Below are 15,600 nucleotides of genomic sequence, written 5' to 3'. Positions count from 1 at the left end.
ACTATCTAAATGTGATAGTTTTCTCCAGTGAACACTGGTGGAGGTGGTGGAGTGAAACTCATCTTGCTAGACTGAGTTTAAGTGCTTCGATCCTTTTTAGTTTTAAGCTTTGCTGTAGATTTTAAATTGAAATCAACAGAATGCAAGCAAAGGCCCCTCAAAGACTCGGGCTCATGATACCATTTGTAGGAACAATGGCAGCAGCAAAAATCAAACAAAGTTGCAAAACAGAATTTGCAAAACTGAAGCAAGAAGTATCGAAGCAAAAGAAAACAAAGCAAAGCAAAAGCAGTGAACAAAATTGAATACTCAGCAAATTGTAACTGAACATTTCCAATTTTCATTCAAAATTTGAATATATAAAAAAGTTACAAATTTTGATTCATTTGACAGTTACCTAATGACATAACTGCTCCCACTTAAACTAAACTAATACAAGCTTAAGTCAAATACAAAATAAGCTGACATATCAGCTTTTACATCATCAATCCAATCACAAACTTAATCCAACTAACTTTGGAAACTAGTTAAAGTTGAACTAAACTAAATTACATCAAAACAAAACAGCAATGTCAGTTGCTTCATTTGGTCCAAAAACCATTCGTGCGCACCAAGCAAAATGAGCTGAGCTCGATAGCTGCTGGTCTCGACAATAGCATGCTTCTGGCTCCATGTTGCATTGCAGTCCAGCTTTCAACAAAATCCCACGTTCATTATTCAATAGTTCCTCATTGATTGTCATAGCCATGGCTATCAATAGACTCACAGGTACCCTTCCCCGAGATACGTTTACTAATCTAACCAGCTTAACTACCTTTTTCGTGGGAGGGAATCTCTTGTCTGGTCGCATACCACCATCCATAGGCAATGCTTCAAGCTTAACTCGAGTTGATCTCGCAAACAACAGTTTCAGTGGCCAAATCCCATGGCTAGGGAACCTGCCAAACATTCAAATATTGAGCTTACAGAGTAATCAGCTGGTTAATGATGGAGCGGGTGGCATGGATTTCCTAGCTTCTTTGGCAAACTCTACCCAACTTCAAGTATTCTCCGTGGCGGAAAACCAGCTTACTGGTAAGCTTCCATCTTCCATAGGTAACCTCTCTAGACAACTTTCATTGTTGGTGATGAACAACAACTTTTTCCATGGAAGCTTGCCAGGAGAAATAAGCAATTTGGTCAACTTAACCCTGATTGCTTTCAAACACAATTCCTTAACCGGAACCATTCCACCTTCAATAGGAACTTTACCAAACCTGCAGTACATTTTCTTACACGAAAACAAGTTCTCAGGAAAGGTACCACAGTCTCTTGGAAACTTGACCTATTTAGCTGAAATTCATCTAAGCAACAATCTTTTAGAAGGGACCATTCCTTCAAGCTTGGGAAACTGTCAGAGTCTTCAGTTGCTAGACCTGTCAGTGAACTTGCTTAATGGTACTATACCCAGTAATATATTAGGAATCCCAGGTTTGGGAAAGGTCTTGAATCTCTCTTTCAATTCTTTAAGCGGATTTGTTCCTTTCGAATTAGGTGATCTAAATATGGTTCAAGCGATAGACTTGGCAAGTAATCAATTATCAGGAGATATACCAGTCACCATTGGAGATTGTTCAAGCCTTTTGTACTTGGATATGTCTAGAAATTCATTTCAGGGATCCATACCAAATTCTCTAGACAAATTGAAAGCGATAGAGTACATTGACCTCTCTTCCAACAACCTCACTGGTAACATCTCAGCTTCTTTAGAATCTTTGAAGTTCTTGCAAGTTTTAAACCTGTCCAGGAACCAACTCTCAGGGGAGGTTCCAAAAGCAGGGATTTTCAAGAATTCAACAGTCGTTTCTCTGTCGTGGAATCTCAAGCTTTGTGGTGAAGTACCTGATCTAGGACTACCAAAATGTGATTCTCATGAAAAAAATTCGGGTGGTTCCAAGTTAAAAATTGTACTAGCAGCGACGTTTGCTTCGGTTGCATTCATCATCATCGTTTCCATGCTAGTCTTTTGGTTTGTAAGAAAGATTGATTCAGACCTCCGTGCGGTTAATGAGGAGGCTAACTCACTGGAGATGTATCCAATGTATAGACAACACGATCTCAAATTAGCTACCCAGAATTTCAGTCAAGAGTATATGATTGGAGAGGGTAGCTTTGGATCAGTTTATAAGGGTGTTTTTGAGGATGGAAGTTTGGCAGCTATCAAGGTCTTCAAAATGGGGCAACATGGAGCTTCCAAGAGCTTTATAGCTGAATGTGAGGCTCTTCGAAGTATCCGGCACCGGAACCTTGTTAAAATCATAAGCTCATGTTCAGCAGGCGATTTCAAGGCTTTAGTCCTTAAGTTCATGCCAAATGGAAACTTGGAACAATTGCTTCACCCAAGAACTGAAGACTGTGAGGTTGAAAAAGTTGTTGACATGAACCAAAGGTTGAAGATAGCTCAAGATGTTGCCTTAGCACTAGAGTATTTGCATCATGATTGCGAAACCCCCGTTGTGCACTGTGATCTTAAGCCGAGTAACGTTCTCCTGGATGAAGAGATGTCAGCTCATGTCGGCGATTTTAGACTTGCAAGAATTCTACTTAAAAACTCACCTAATGCTCATCTTAGTAGCTCCGTAGGACTAAAAGGTTCAACTGGCTACATGGCTCTAGGTATTGTTTTTTATACTCCTTTTTACATTTTTTTGGTATTTTTTTTAAAAGTCATCTTAAAACTGATCTTATCCAGCAATGTAGAATATGGCATGGGTGCGGGGGTCTCAACACGAGGCGATGTCTACAGTTTTGGAATATTGATCCTTGAGATGTTTACAAGGAAAAGACCCATAGACCATCTGTTCAATGGGGATATGGATTTGCAAAAATGGGTTTCAATACATCTTCCTGATTGTTGACACCATTTTGATTGAAAACGGGGTCGACTTGGATTTTGAAAATGAAAATGAAAAAAAAACGGGAGTCGACACCAATCCTTTTTGATAAGGTGTGATCGGGTCATCTTGAAAAGTGGTTGTTTTTAATAAATGATTTGATTTTATTAAAACAACGGTTTTGGTCCACGAAATTCAGAAAAATGGGTTCGGGAGTCGGTTACGCATGAGAAAGGATTAGCACCCTCGATACGCCCAAAATTGTGTTTGAACATTTTCAAATATTTATAGTATCCCAATAACTATAAATGAATGGGTGTAATTAATCAAAAAGATAAATCTTTTAGTCATTGGTCAAAAGTTATATCATTTAATTTTTTAAAAAAGAATTATAATTATTCAAAAAATATTATTTGAATAGTTACAAAATTAAATGAATAATTATTATTTATTTATTCATAAAGACACATATTGAAAGATGTCTCTATGAAGAGACAAGAAAATTCCTATAAATAGGAATGGGTTTTCATTTGGAAATATATCAACAAATTCTAATATTATTTCTTCTCTTCCTTCATTTTCTAATATTATTAGATTATTCTATAAAGTATTATTGCAGAAATCCTTTGTAGAAATTGAGTTTTAGTTATACATTACTCAGTGCATAGTGGACTATTCTCGTCAGTGCAAAACGCAAATAGTCATTAGCTTCACTGTATCCTCAAGGTTAATTTTCTTGGAACTTATTTGCACACTGAAGATAAGTGGGGGCGAATATAACCTTAAAGATAGTGCCTTGATACACGCCTTGGAGCCTGTCCTATTTCTTCTTTTCTTTTCGAGTTCTGATCGTGTGTTCGAGATTTTCCTTACCGAAATTTTGTACTAACAATTTTAAGGTTATATTTCATGATGACTACCACAACACATGAAAGTAGAACACTAAGGGAGTTGGCTTCCAACTTTGCTAAACTTGATCGTTTTGATGGTGGCAATTTTCGACGATGGCAGAAAAAGATGCACTTATTATTATCAACTTTGAAGATTGCTTATGTTTTGGATACTCCAAGACCTGAAGAGAATGAAAACGAATCTGTTGCTGCAACCTGAGAAAGACAAAAATGGGACAATGGTGATTACATGTGCATGGGCCACATATTGAATGGTTTATCTGATGGTTTGTTCAACACCTACCAAAACGAGGTCACCGCTAAAGAATTATGGGACAAATTGGAGGCAAGATACATGACCGAAGATGTTACAAGTAAGAAATTTCTTGTTAGTCGTTTCAATAATTATCAAATGGTTTATGGTTGTTCTGTTATGGAACAATTTCGTGATATTGAAAAGATGCTGACTAAATTTAAGCAATATGATATGAAAATGGATGAAATGATTGTGTTATCCTCCATAATAGACAAACTTCATCCATCTTGGAAAGACTTTAAAAGAAGTCTAAAACATAAGAAATAGGAAATATCTCTTAAGGCTTTGGCAAATCATCTTCGTATTGAAAAAGAGTATTGAAAACAAGATCAGAACCTAAATTCTGAAAATGACAAAGTACATGTTACGGAGGAAGTACAGACTACTAAACCATTCAAGAGAAAGTTCAATCAGACTGATAGAGCACCTAAGTTCAAAAAGAAACAAAAGGGCTCATGCTATCATTGTGGAAAGCCGAGACATTTCAAGAATGAATGTCGATTTTTAAAGAAGAAATCATCTTCTAAGGCTGATAATAACGAAAAGTTCGTTGCAATGATATCTGAAATTAATATGGCACAAGATGATAATACATGGTGGATTGATACCGGAGCAACCAAACATGTGTGCAAAGACAAAAGCATGTTCACAAAGTTCACACAATGTGAAAATGGCAATGTCTTGTACATGGGAAATTCTTCCACCGCAGCAATCAAAGGCAAAGGGTCTGTTGAACTACAATTCACTTCTGGAAAGGTTTTAACCTTAAATGATGTATATTATGCACCAGAAGTTAGGAAGAATTTAGTTTCTGGAAGTCTGTTGAATAAGTTTGGTTTCAAACTTGTTTTTGAGGCAGATAAGTTTATTTTGTCTAAGGAAGGAATTTTTGTGGGGAAAGGCTATATGTATGAGAGCATGTTCAAACTCAATATTATTAATAAGAATAAAAATACTATTTCTGCTTATATGGTTGAATCTTTTTGTTTGTGGCATTATAGATTAGGTCATTTGAATTATATAAAATTGAATGACATGTATAAATTAGATCTAATTCATGTTTTTAATAATAATATTGAAAAATGCAATACTTGTATGTTGACTAAAATTACAAGAAACCCTTTCCCTAAGGTTAAAAGAAAAACAAAATTGCTTGATTTGATACATAGTGATTTATGTGACTTGCATAATACTCCTACATTAGGTGGAAAGAAATATTTTGTTACTTTTATTGATGATTGTTCTAGATATTGTTATGTATATTTATTGCATTCAAAAGATGAAGCGCTTGATAAATTTAAAGTTTATAAATCTGAAGTTGAACTTCAGTGTGAATCATTTATCAAGTGCTTAAGATCGGATAGAGGTGGAGAATACTATAATCCAAGTTATTTTGAAGTCACTGGAATTGTCCATCAAGTTTCAGCCCCTTACACACCACAACAAAATGGTGTAGCTGAAAGAAAAAATAGAGTCTTGACTAAAATGGTAAATTCAATGTTATCATATTCAGGTCTTGGACAAGGTTTTTGGGGAGAAGCTATTCTAACAGCTTGTCATATATTGAATAGAGTTCCTAATAAGGAAACTAAAATAACCCCCTATGAACAATGGAAGACAAGGAAACCAAACCTTAATTATTTGAAGGGTTGGGGTTGTAGAGCTATTGTAAAAGTTCCAACACCTAAACGTAAAAAGTTAGGTGAAAGAGGAATTGAATGCATATTTATAGGTTATGCACATAATAGCAAGGCATATAGGTTCATGGTAATTGAGCCAAATGATTCAATTTCAATTAATACTGTTATTGAATCAAGAGATGCTATTTTTGATGAAAATAGATTTAATTCTATATCAAGACAATTACAACCACAACAATTGATTCATTCTTCAAATGAGAATGAGATTCCATTGAAACAAATTGATAATAATGATGAATCTTGTCAAGAATTAAGAAGAAGTAAGAGGATTAAAAATGTCAAAGATTTTGGACCAAATTTCATTATGTTTCTTGTAGAAGGAAAATGTGAAAGTATATGCAACAAGATACCTTATTGTAATAATACCGAATCTGATCCTATTACATTTGAAGAGGCAGTGAAATCTCAAGACTCTGCTTTTTGGAAAGAAGCAATAAATGATGAGATGGATTCAATAATGGGAAATCAAACTTGGATCTTAGTTGATCTTCCACCAGGTTCCAAACCAATAGGTTGTAAATGGATCTTCAAAAAGAAAATGAAGGTCGATGGAACCATTGATAAATTTAAAGCAATGTTGGTACCAAAAGGTTTTACACAAAGACAAGGTATTGATTACTTTGATACCTATGCTCCAGTAGCAACAATTGCTACAATTAGACTATTAATATCACTTACCTTTATATATAATTTGGTTGTTCACCAAATGGATGTTAAAATTGCATTTTTAAATGGTGAATTGGAAGAGGACGTGTACATGGAGCAACCGGAAGGATTTGTTGTTCCAGGATAAAAGCATAAGGTATGTAAGCTTGTTAAATCTTTATATGGGCTTAAACAAGCACCAAAATAATGGCACCAAAAGTTTGACAAGGTTGTTTTAGCTAATGGCTATAAAATAAATGAATCTGATAAGTGCATATATAGCAAATTTGATAATGGAAAGGGTGTCATAATTTGTTTATATGTAGATGACATGCTCATTTTTGGCACGGATTTGGAACAAATAGAAAACACAAAGAAATTCTTGTCAAATAACTTTGCTATGAAGGATATGGGTGTAGCAGATGTTATTCTTGGGATTAAAATAACCCGAGATGAAAGCACTATAGCTTTATCACAATCACAATACATTGAAAATGTGCTTAAAAAGTTTGATCTTTTCAACTGTATACCAGCATCTACACCCATGGATCCTCAATTAAAATTAATATCTAATGCTGGTAGGAAAATTGATCAATTGAAATATGCAAGTCTAATTGGTTGTCTTATGTATATAATGACTTGTACAAGACCAGATATTGCATATGCTGTTGGAAAATTGAGTAGGTACACAAGTAATCCAAGTAGTTTGCATTGGCAAGCTTTGAATAGAGTACTTAGGTACTTAAAGAAAACTATTAACTATGGATTGTGTTATAATGGATATCCTCCAGTTTTAGAAGGGTATTCGATGCTAATTGGATTACAAGTTTGGAAGATCATGCATCTACTAGTGGATGGATCTTCATTCTTGGTGGAGGAGTCATTTCTTGGGGTTCCAAGAAACAAACATGTATTACTGATTCCACCATGGCAGCAGAATTTATTGCATTAGCCGCTGCATCTAAAGAAGCAGAATGGTTAAGAAATTTGCTTTATGATGTACCTTTATGGCCTAAGCCAATTTCACCTATTTCTATCTGTTGTGATAGTGAGGCTACTCTAGCAAAGGCATATAGCCAAGTATATAATGGAAAGTCTAGACACATTGGATTAAGACATAGTTATGTCCAAAAATTAATCTCTGATGGAGTGATCACTATTAATTATGTAAGGTCAAGTGAAAATTTGGCAGATCCTTTGACAAAAAGTCTTGCTAGAGATGCAGTAAAAAGGACCTCAAAAGGGATGGGACTCAAGCCTATTAATTAGAGTCACCCATTATGGAAACTCGACTCAACGCTTGGTATAACGTCAAGTCTTGGTTCAATGAGACAAAGTACATCATTAGTATGTGACTGTTAGCACTATAAATAAATTCATCCTCAGATTAAAATGCTAGGTACTCGTAATGATAAGGGAATGATGAGTAATATACTCTTAATGGACCCATAACATAAATATGTTAGAGTGTTATAATTACGGGAGCACTTTTGATGGGATCTACCTATGTGAGTGGAAGTATGGCCGCTTCTAGGAGCTTAAGGGCTTGGCTCTGACAGCACTCATGAAAAGAGGACATAGACACATGGCCATAATAGTGTCCCTAGATACTATGCATTGACTGATGTTGAAATCATTGTGTGAGATGTGTTCACTTAATCAAATGGAATAGTTGGTTCAAATCTTAGTCTACCATGCAATTTCGATTAACTTTAACATGTTTTTCACTAAGTGAAGGTTCAATTGTAAGACACCTTTATTTATGCAAATTGATTTCCAAGAATATCAAAATCTAAATATTTTGAAAATGGGGGGAGATTGTTGGAACATTTTCAAATATTTATAGTATCCCAATAACTATAAATGAATAGGTGTAATTAATCAAAAGATAAATCTTTTGGTCATAGGTCAAAAGTTATATCATTTGATTTTTTTAAAAAGAATTATAATTATTCAAAAAATATTATTTGAATAGTTACAAAATTAAATGAATAATTATTATTATTTATTTAGTCATAAAGACACCTATTGAAAGATGTCTCTATGAAGAGACAAGAAAATTCCTATAAATAGGAATGAGTTTTCATTTGGAAATATATCAACAAATTCTAATATTATTTCTTCTCTTCCTTCATTTTCTAATATTATTAGATTATTCTACAAAGCATCATTGCAGAAATCCTTTGTAGAAATTGAGTTTTTGTTATACATTACTCAGTGCATAGTGGACTATTCTCGTCAGAGCAAAACACAAATAGTCATTGGCTTCATTGTATCCTCGAGGTTAATTTGCTTGGAACTCATTTGCACACTGAAGATAAGTGGGGACGAATATAACCTTAAAGATAGTGCATTGATACACGCCTTGGAGCCTTGTCCTATTTCTTCTTTTCTTTTCGAGTTCTGATCGTGTGTTCGAGATTTTCCTTACCGGAGTTTTGTACTAACAAATTGGTACCTAGTTGATTACTTAATGTCTTAGTGTCGAAAAACTGAAAACTTTAGAGAGATTTAAAATCCGATCCTTAAAAAAAACTCTGACGATATGGATTGAAATTCAAAAGGATATTTGGCTATTTGGTTAAACGAGAAATCGAAACCCAACACATTAGGGCACGTTCCTCGAATTTCCAAACTCAAAACATTGCCTTATTTGAGAATTTTTAAAAGGATATTTAGCCATTTGGTTGAATGAGAAAAATCGACACCCAGCACCTTAGGGCATGTTTTCTCTAATTTCCAAACGCAAAACATTGCCTTATTTTAAAAATTTTTAAAAGGATATTAAGCCATTTGGTTGAACGAGAAAAATCGACACCCAGCACCTTAGGACATGTTTTCTCGAATTTCCCAAACGCTAAATATTGCCTCAATTAGAAATATTTTCCTTTTTTTGAAATATGATATTTATATGCATAATAGAATAATAAACATGATAATATGAATAAAAAATGAACTAAAACAAATAATAAAATAAATCAATCATGCATATACCATAACAAATAAATAAATAAATAAACTAAAGCATAATATGGACATATAAATAAATACATAAATGAACACAAAAAAAAATAAAGGAAAATATATGAAAATTATAAAATATGAAAAATATGTATGTTTATATAAGGGAAATATACATGTATGTATATACATAAAATTAATACATAAAATTATGGGAATAAGAAAGATATATGTATGTACATATTTTAAAATTATTATATAAAATATATATGTATATATATATGTGAGTAAGTATATACCTATATACATATGTAACTATCATAATAATAAAAAATATATGTAGATATATATGATTCATAAAATATAAAGAACAAATACAAAATACATATTTAAAATATGAAGAATATGTAAGTACATATATATATTTATGAAAGTAAAATACAAATATAAACATGTATATAGATATGTATAAAAATTGTGAAATATAAATATATATAGGTATGTATATGTATATATAGATAGATTATAAAAAAATGCATATTACATATTTATATTATAAAATCACATGTATGTATATAAATATAAGTAATTAAAATAATAATAATAATACTATAATAAGATAAATACATTAAAAAATTTACATAAATAAGTATAAATGGAAATACGATGATAATAACAATAATATTAAATAATAATAATTATTATAATAGAATAATGAACAAAATAATAAAAAAGCTACAAAGGCTTAAATTAAAGTAAAAGTAAAAATACTGGGCGAATTCGAAATAAATAAAAACAGAAAGGACTAGATTGTGACACGCGCCAAAAAATGGGGACCAAAACAGTAAATAAACCAAAGTCCCAAAACACGGTGCTTCAGTGGACTAAAATGAAACAACGATAAAACTATACGGCTAAATTAAAAATAAAGAAAAGAAGGAAAGGGGGGCAAATTGCAACGCGCTGCAAAATCAGAGGGACCGCGCCCGCAAATAGCCCTTTAAAGAAAACACGTGGATCTTGGAGTGGGTCGGGTCAGTTGGATCGGGTTTAAAGCCAAAACGGCGCCATTTTGGTGACTGGGAGGCATGCCCAAAACGGCGCCGTTTTAAATACCTATATAAATCAAATTTTCTTCTTAAAACTTCATTTTTTGCCTTCTCTCTTAAAAAAATTGATTTTCTCTCAAAAACCCCTCCCCTCTCAAATGTCCGGTCTGGACTCCGGCAAGTAGAGCCGCCGTCAAACCGTCGCGCCGGCCACCATACACGGTGGCCGGAAAATCCAAAAAAGGTATTTTATTTTTTTTGCTTTTTTTATACGATATATATATAGTTTTAAAAAATATAAAAGAAACAAAATCAAATACAAAATAGTTTCGAAAGAAAAAATAAAAATAAAAATAGAAAAGGAAAATAGATATACCAAAAAGGGTTTTTGAATCTGGTTTTTGTTGTTTTTATTTCTTCCAATCGTGAAAAAGGGTTCGAACAATACATATTCTTGGCTTTATAGCCGATTTACATGAGATTTCTAGTCTATTTCCTATGCTTGTCATGTCTGCCTTGATTTGTTTGCAGGGATCAGCGTACGTGGATGGAGATGACAACGGCAGTTGGCGGTGGTTGCTGGCAGAGCAGGTGAGCAGAAGACCAAGGGTGGTTGCGGTGCTAGGCTAGGGAGAGTTAGGGTTTTGAAACCCTAAAATTTTTTGGGTTTGGGTCGAGGTTAGGCTATTGGGCCTATTTAGGTGGGTTTAGTTTGGGTATTTTGGTAATGGGTTTGGGTCTGCTGGAAATGAGTTATTTTGTGTTTTATTTGTTTGTAATAGGCCCGGGTGAAATTGGGCTTCTACAGCTGCCCCTATTTGCTTGTTGTCGTGTAATGATAACAGAGCAAAGACTAAGAAAGACCAATTTTACCCGGTCCCATTAATTCTTGATTTGCTCTGGTGCTTCTCTTTTCAAGTAGTTTACTCCAGTCCACTGTGTCTTGTTGCTTCAATCCACTTCACCGCACTTCAACGAGATCTGACTTGTAGCTTCAATCTTCTTCGCAGCATCTTTAGGGGGACGAGATTCATGGTTTTAGTCTGCTCCATTACAACGTCAGGGAGATAAGAATTGTAGCTTCAACTGCAACTTTAAGGGAATAAGGTCTGATGCGATCTGCTCTACTGCAACTTCAGAGAGATAAGATCTATTACTTTAATCCGCTCCACTGTAATCTCAGGGAGATAGGATTACTAGCTTCAATATGCTCCGCTGTAATCTCAGGGAGATAAGATTTCTGGCTTCAATCTGATGTGATCTACTCTGCTGTAACTTCAGAGAGATAAGATCTTTTATTTTAACCCGCTCCACTGTAATCTTAGGGAGATAGGATTACTAGCTTCAATCTGCTCCGCTGTAATCTCAGGGAGATAAGATTTCTAGCTTCAATCTGATGCGATCTACTCTGCTGTAACTTCAGAGAGATAAGATCTTTTATTTTAACCCGCTCCACTGTAATCGATAGAGGCAAGACTTTGTTCTTGATCTGCTTCGCTGTTAACGCAGGAAGGCAAGATCTGTTATCTTTAACCAGCTCTATTGCAACCGATGGATGCAAGGCTTTGTTTTCGATCTGCTTCGCTGTTAATGTAGGAAGGCAAGATCTGCTATCTTTAACCAGCTCCATTGCAACCGATGGAGGCAATGCTTTGTTTTCGATCTGCTTCACTGTTAATGCAGGAAGGCAAGATCTGCTATCTTTAACCAGCTCCACTGGAACTGATGGAGGCAAGGCTTTGTTTCTGATCTGCTTCGCTGTCAATACAGAAAGGCAAGATCTACTATCTTTAACCAGCTCCATTGCAACCGATGGAGGCAAGGCTTTGTTTTCGATATGTTTCGCTGTTAATGCAAGAAGACAAGATCTGCTATCTTTAACCAGCTCCATTGCAACCGATGGAGGCAAGGCTTTGTTTTCGATCTGCTTCGCTGTTAATGCAGGAAGGCAAGATCTGCTATCTTTAACCAGCTCCACTGCAACTGATGGAGGTAAGGCTTTGTTTCTGACCTGCTTCGCTGTCAATGCAGAAAGGCAAGATCTACTATCTTGAACCAGCTCCACTGCAACCGATGGAGGCAAGGCTTTGTTTTCGATCTTCACTGATCTGTTCTCTAGGGAACATGACCTGTATAATGAACCTAATTATGCCTAATGATTAGGATGGCATGATCAAAATGAATCAGATGCTATTAACTAGACATGTGTGAATGGTGTTTGCATGAATGCAGAATTTTATTTTTCTGAGAACGATCCCGCCTAGGTTGTCATTACTCGAAGTTTATTAAGGCTTTGTAACTGACGTGTTATAACGCCTTCTGGCTTGACTGACTTTTCTAAAGAAACATTTAACCAGGTTTCCCCCAATGTAGACCTCAAAGTTTAATCCATTGGGGCGCAAAATTTGTACCATCATTCTCCCACTATAATCCAAGGGTAGAAATATGGCTTTTCCTCAACCCTTACACCATTCCCAAGGTGTCGTACCAAAGACTCATGTGCAAATGAGGGCTCTCTTCCCCGAGGTAACCTCTTCCTATTGCCTGATGATCATTGTTTTCTTGTTTATTCAAGCTTTGTCACCAACATGACGTCTTGTCAATCAACGCATTTGTCAACAAAAAATCCAAAGAGAAAGTCTAAATTTAGACTATTCCTTCCCAAATTTCCAACCTTTAAATTTGGTGTATTTTAAACAATAGTCCTGCTTCAGGCTCCTATATTATTTAGAAACTTTTCAGAGTAATATGCAAAACTTCCTTTGTGAAAGTTTTATTAGTCCATTAATCATTATTCCAATGCAACATGCTTGCAAAAAAGGCATAAAAATGGATAAGAATAAAGCTGGTTCTGAGCATAACTCAAAATGAATAAATTATCCAGAATAGTAAAGAAGGATAATAAAAAAATTGATTGGGAATGCATATATTGGAAAAGAATAAAGTATTCCAAGAACAACAAATTCAATATAAATAATATGAGAATTGGGTGCCCCAGATATCGCAGCTTGAACTTCTCTGTACAAACTTTCTGAAGATCATTCTGAGTTTGACATGTGTTTAGGAGATCTACATTGCTTTGTTGATGCCCCAAGATGTCGCCTACCCTTTCTTGTTGATTCAGGTATAACAAGATCACCACATGCCCCAATCTGATCAAAATTTGAATTGCTCTGATTACCTCATGCCCCATTCTGATCATATTTGAGCCACCGTTTTTGGGTTTTCAACTCAAATCCCCTTTGGCCTAAGGTTCCCTTTGCTGGTTTTCCCCTTAGCCTCTCCATTTTCATTTTTCATTTTCATTTTTTTCCCCGACTCAAAGTGCCCTTTGCGGGTTTTCACCTTGGTCATTTCCTCTTCTTTAAACGAAGTGTTTCTTGACTGGATCCGAGTTTATAGGATTAGCAGTCTCACTCAGGATCAGTGCTCTTCTAAAAAATGGTCATCTTTACAACATAGGGACATTCCCAGTTTGGTATTCATTTCTCTCTAGAATCCTTTCGTTGAGGAATGATCTTCTTTCAACATCCAGCCCTCTTGTGGAATTCTATGGGACGACCCTGTTTGTCATGGGCTCGTATCATTTGCTTATGGCACATCTGACTCTGCTAAATAGTTTTTAGTCTTTTTCCTTTTGATCAGATTGGATTCATTTTGCTCAACTGAAACTAGAGAACAAGGATTTCTACTTCAATAGGTAGAACTACTTCCGTCTTATAAACTAGAGAAAACAGTGTTACCCCAGTCAAAGTCCCGATAACCGTTCAAAAAACGAGGAAGGCAGATGGTAACCTCACATGCCAACCTTCGTAAGTCTCAGTCATTGTTTGCAATTCATTATAGTGATGAACTGTGATGTCTGATTTTCAATTGATCACAAACCTCAACTATCGTGCTATCATTCATGATACCATCTTCTCTGTAATTTTATACCGGCATATGATGACATTGACGTATGAAGCAGTCTCTACCTGTTTGACGAAGTAACTAATGATCTCAAAAATGAAGTATTTCCCATTAGAAGTCTTCAATAATGGTGATGTCCCTGCCCCATTTTGCTCAAAATTTGAGTCATCCTTTTCGGGTTTTCAACTCAAATCCACCTTTGGTCAAAGCGCCATTTACGGGTTTTCGCTTTGGCCTCTCCTTTTCTTTTCTTTTTGTCTTTTCATATTTTATTTTGACTTTGATTGATTTTTTTCTTTTGACTTTGATTTTTTTCTTCTTTTTTTTATTTTGATTTTGATTTTTTTTTTAATCTAAACCCTTTCGATCAGAATCAATGTTTTTATAGATAAGATTTCTCACTTTCATCTTGTATGCGAAAAACCCTCTTTGGTATCAGGTTTCTTTCATAGAGCCTTCTGGGGCGAAACTACGATAGAAAACTTTGGATCCTCCTCTTAAATCAGGATAAAATCCAACAAAACTTGAAGTGATAAAAACTCGACTTCAAGCGGGCAAAGCTATACTGAGTTAACAAGAAAGGCATTGCCCCGGTAAAGAATTTTCATTGCGTCATTCATACTGCAAATTTTGTCATTGTGTTGTTGTGCAGATTTCATTATCAGCGCTTAACCCGACATATCCTGGTATGATCCTACGAAAACATCTTTGAACAAAGTCTTGCTTCATTTTTGAGGTCAGGTCAATTTTAATCTTTACCAAGCTCACAATTTCTAATGGTTCCTTGTGAAGTAAGATCCGTCTATCCTCCTGCTCAACCCTCCTCAATAAGTCTGGAGATAAGTTACGCTCTATGTCATTTCCAAAGTCATGAGATCCATCTAAACACATGCCTCACTCAAGAGGAAAATCTTAGTCTGTAGCAGTGTCATTCATGTCATTGATATCTGATGACTCATAGCAAGTACCAAAGAATATACAAAAGAATGTGTAAATTCATGAATAATACAATATGATTATGAATGAATGAATGATGTGGAAGAGAAATCCAAAAGAATAAGATAATCAGAAGTAATTATTCAAAAAGAATGAAATAATATTGGCTCAAAAGTGATTGCAAAGATGTATTTCATAACAACGTTCATACATGAGCCTATTTCACAAAGGAAATTTTTATCATTTTTAGGCTAAAAAAACAAAAATTTTCTGAACATTACTTTAAAAAAGCTCTAGAGACTATAGGGTTTTCTTCCGCAG

At 34.9% G+C, this 15,600-nt stretch overlaps 1 protein-coding gene across 1 annotated transcript; it reads left to right on the top strand.

Moving 5' to 3' along the window:
- Positions 1–746: 746 nt before the first annotated feature.
- Positions 747–15,055, top strand: LOC107898184 (probable LRR receptor-like serine/threonine-protein kinase At3g47570). The gene is made up of 4 exons (XM_041091424.1): positions 747–2,655; positions 2,740–2,870; positions 10,966–11,025; positions 14,996–15,055. The coding sequence occupies exons 1-4, from the start codon at positions 747–749 to the stop codon at positions 15,053–15,055; spliced, it is 2,160 nt and encodes a 719-aa protein (XP_040947358.1).
- Positions 15,056–15,600: the final 545 nt, after the last annotated feature.

Source organism: Gossypium hirsutum, chromosome D04 (assembly GCF_007990345.1).
Source record: "Gossypium hirsutum isolate 1008001.06 chromosome D04, Gossypium_hirsutum_v2.1, whole genome shotgun sequence".
NCBI classification, from domain to species: domain Eukaryota; kingdom Viridiplantae; phylum Streptophyta; class Magnoliopsida; order Malvales; family Malvaceae; genus Gossypium; species Gossypium hirsutum.
This window is presented reverse-complemented; position numbering and strand designations above follow the sequence as displayed.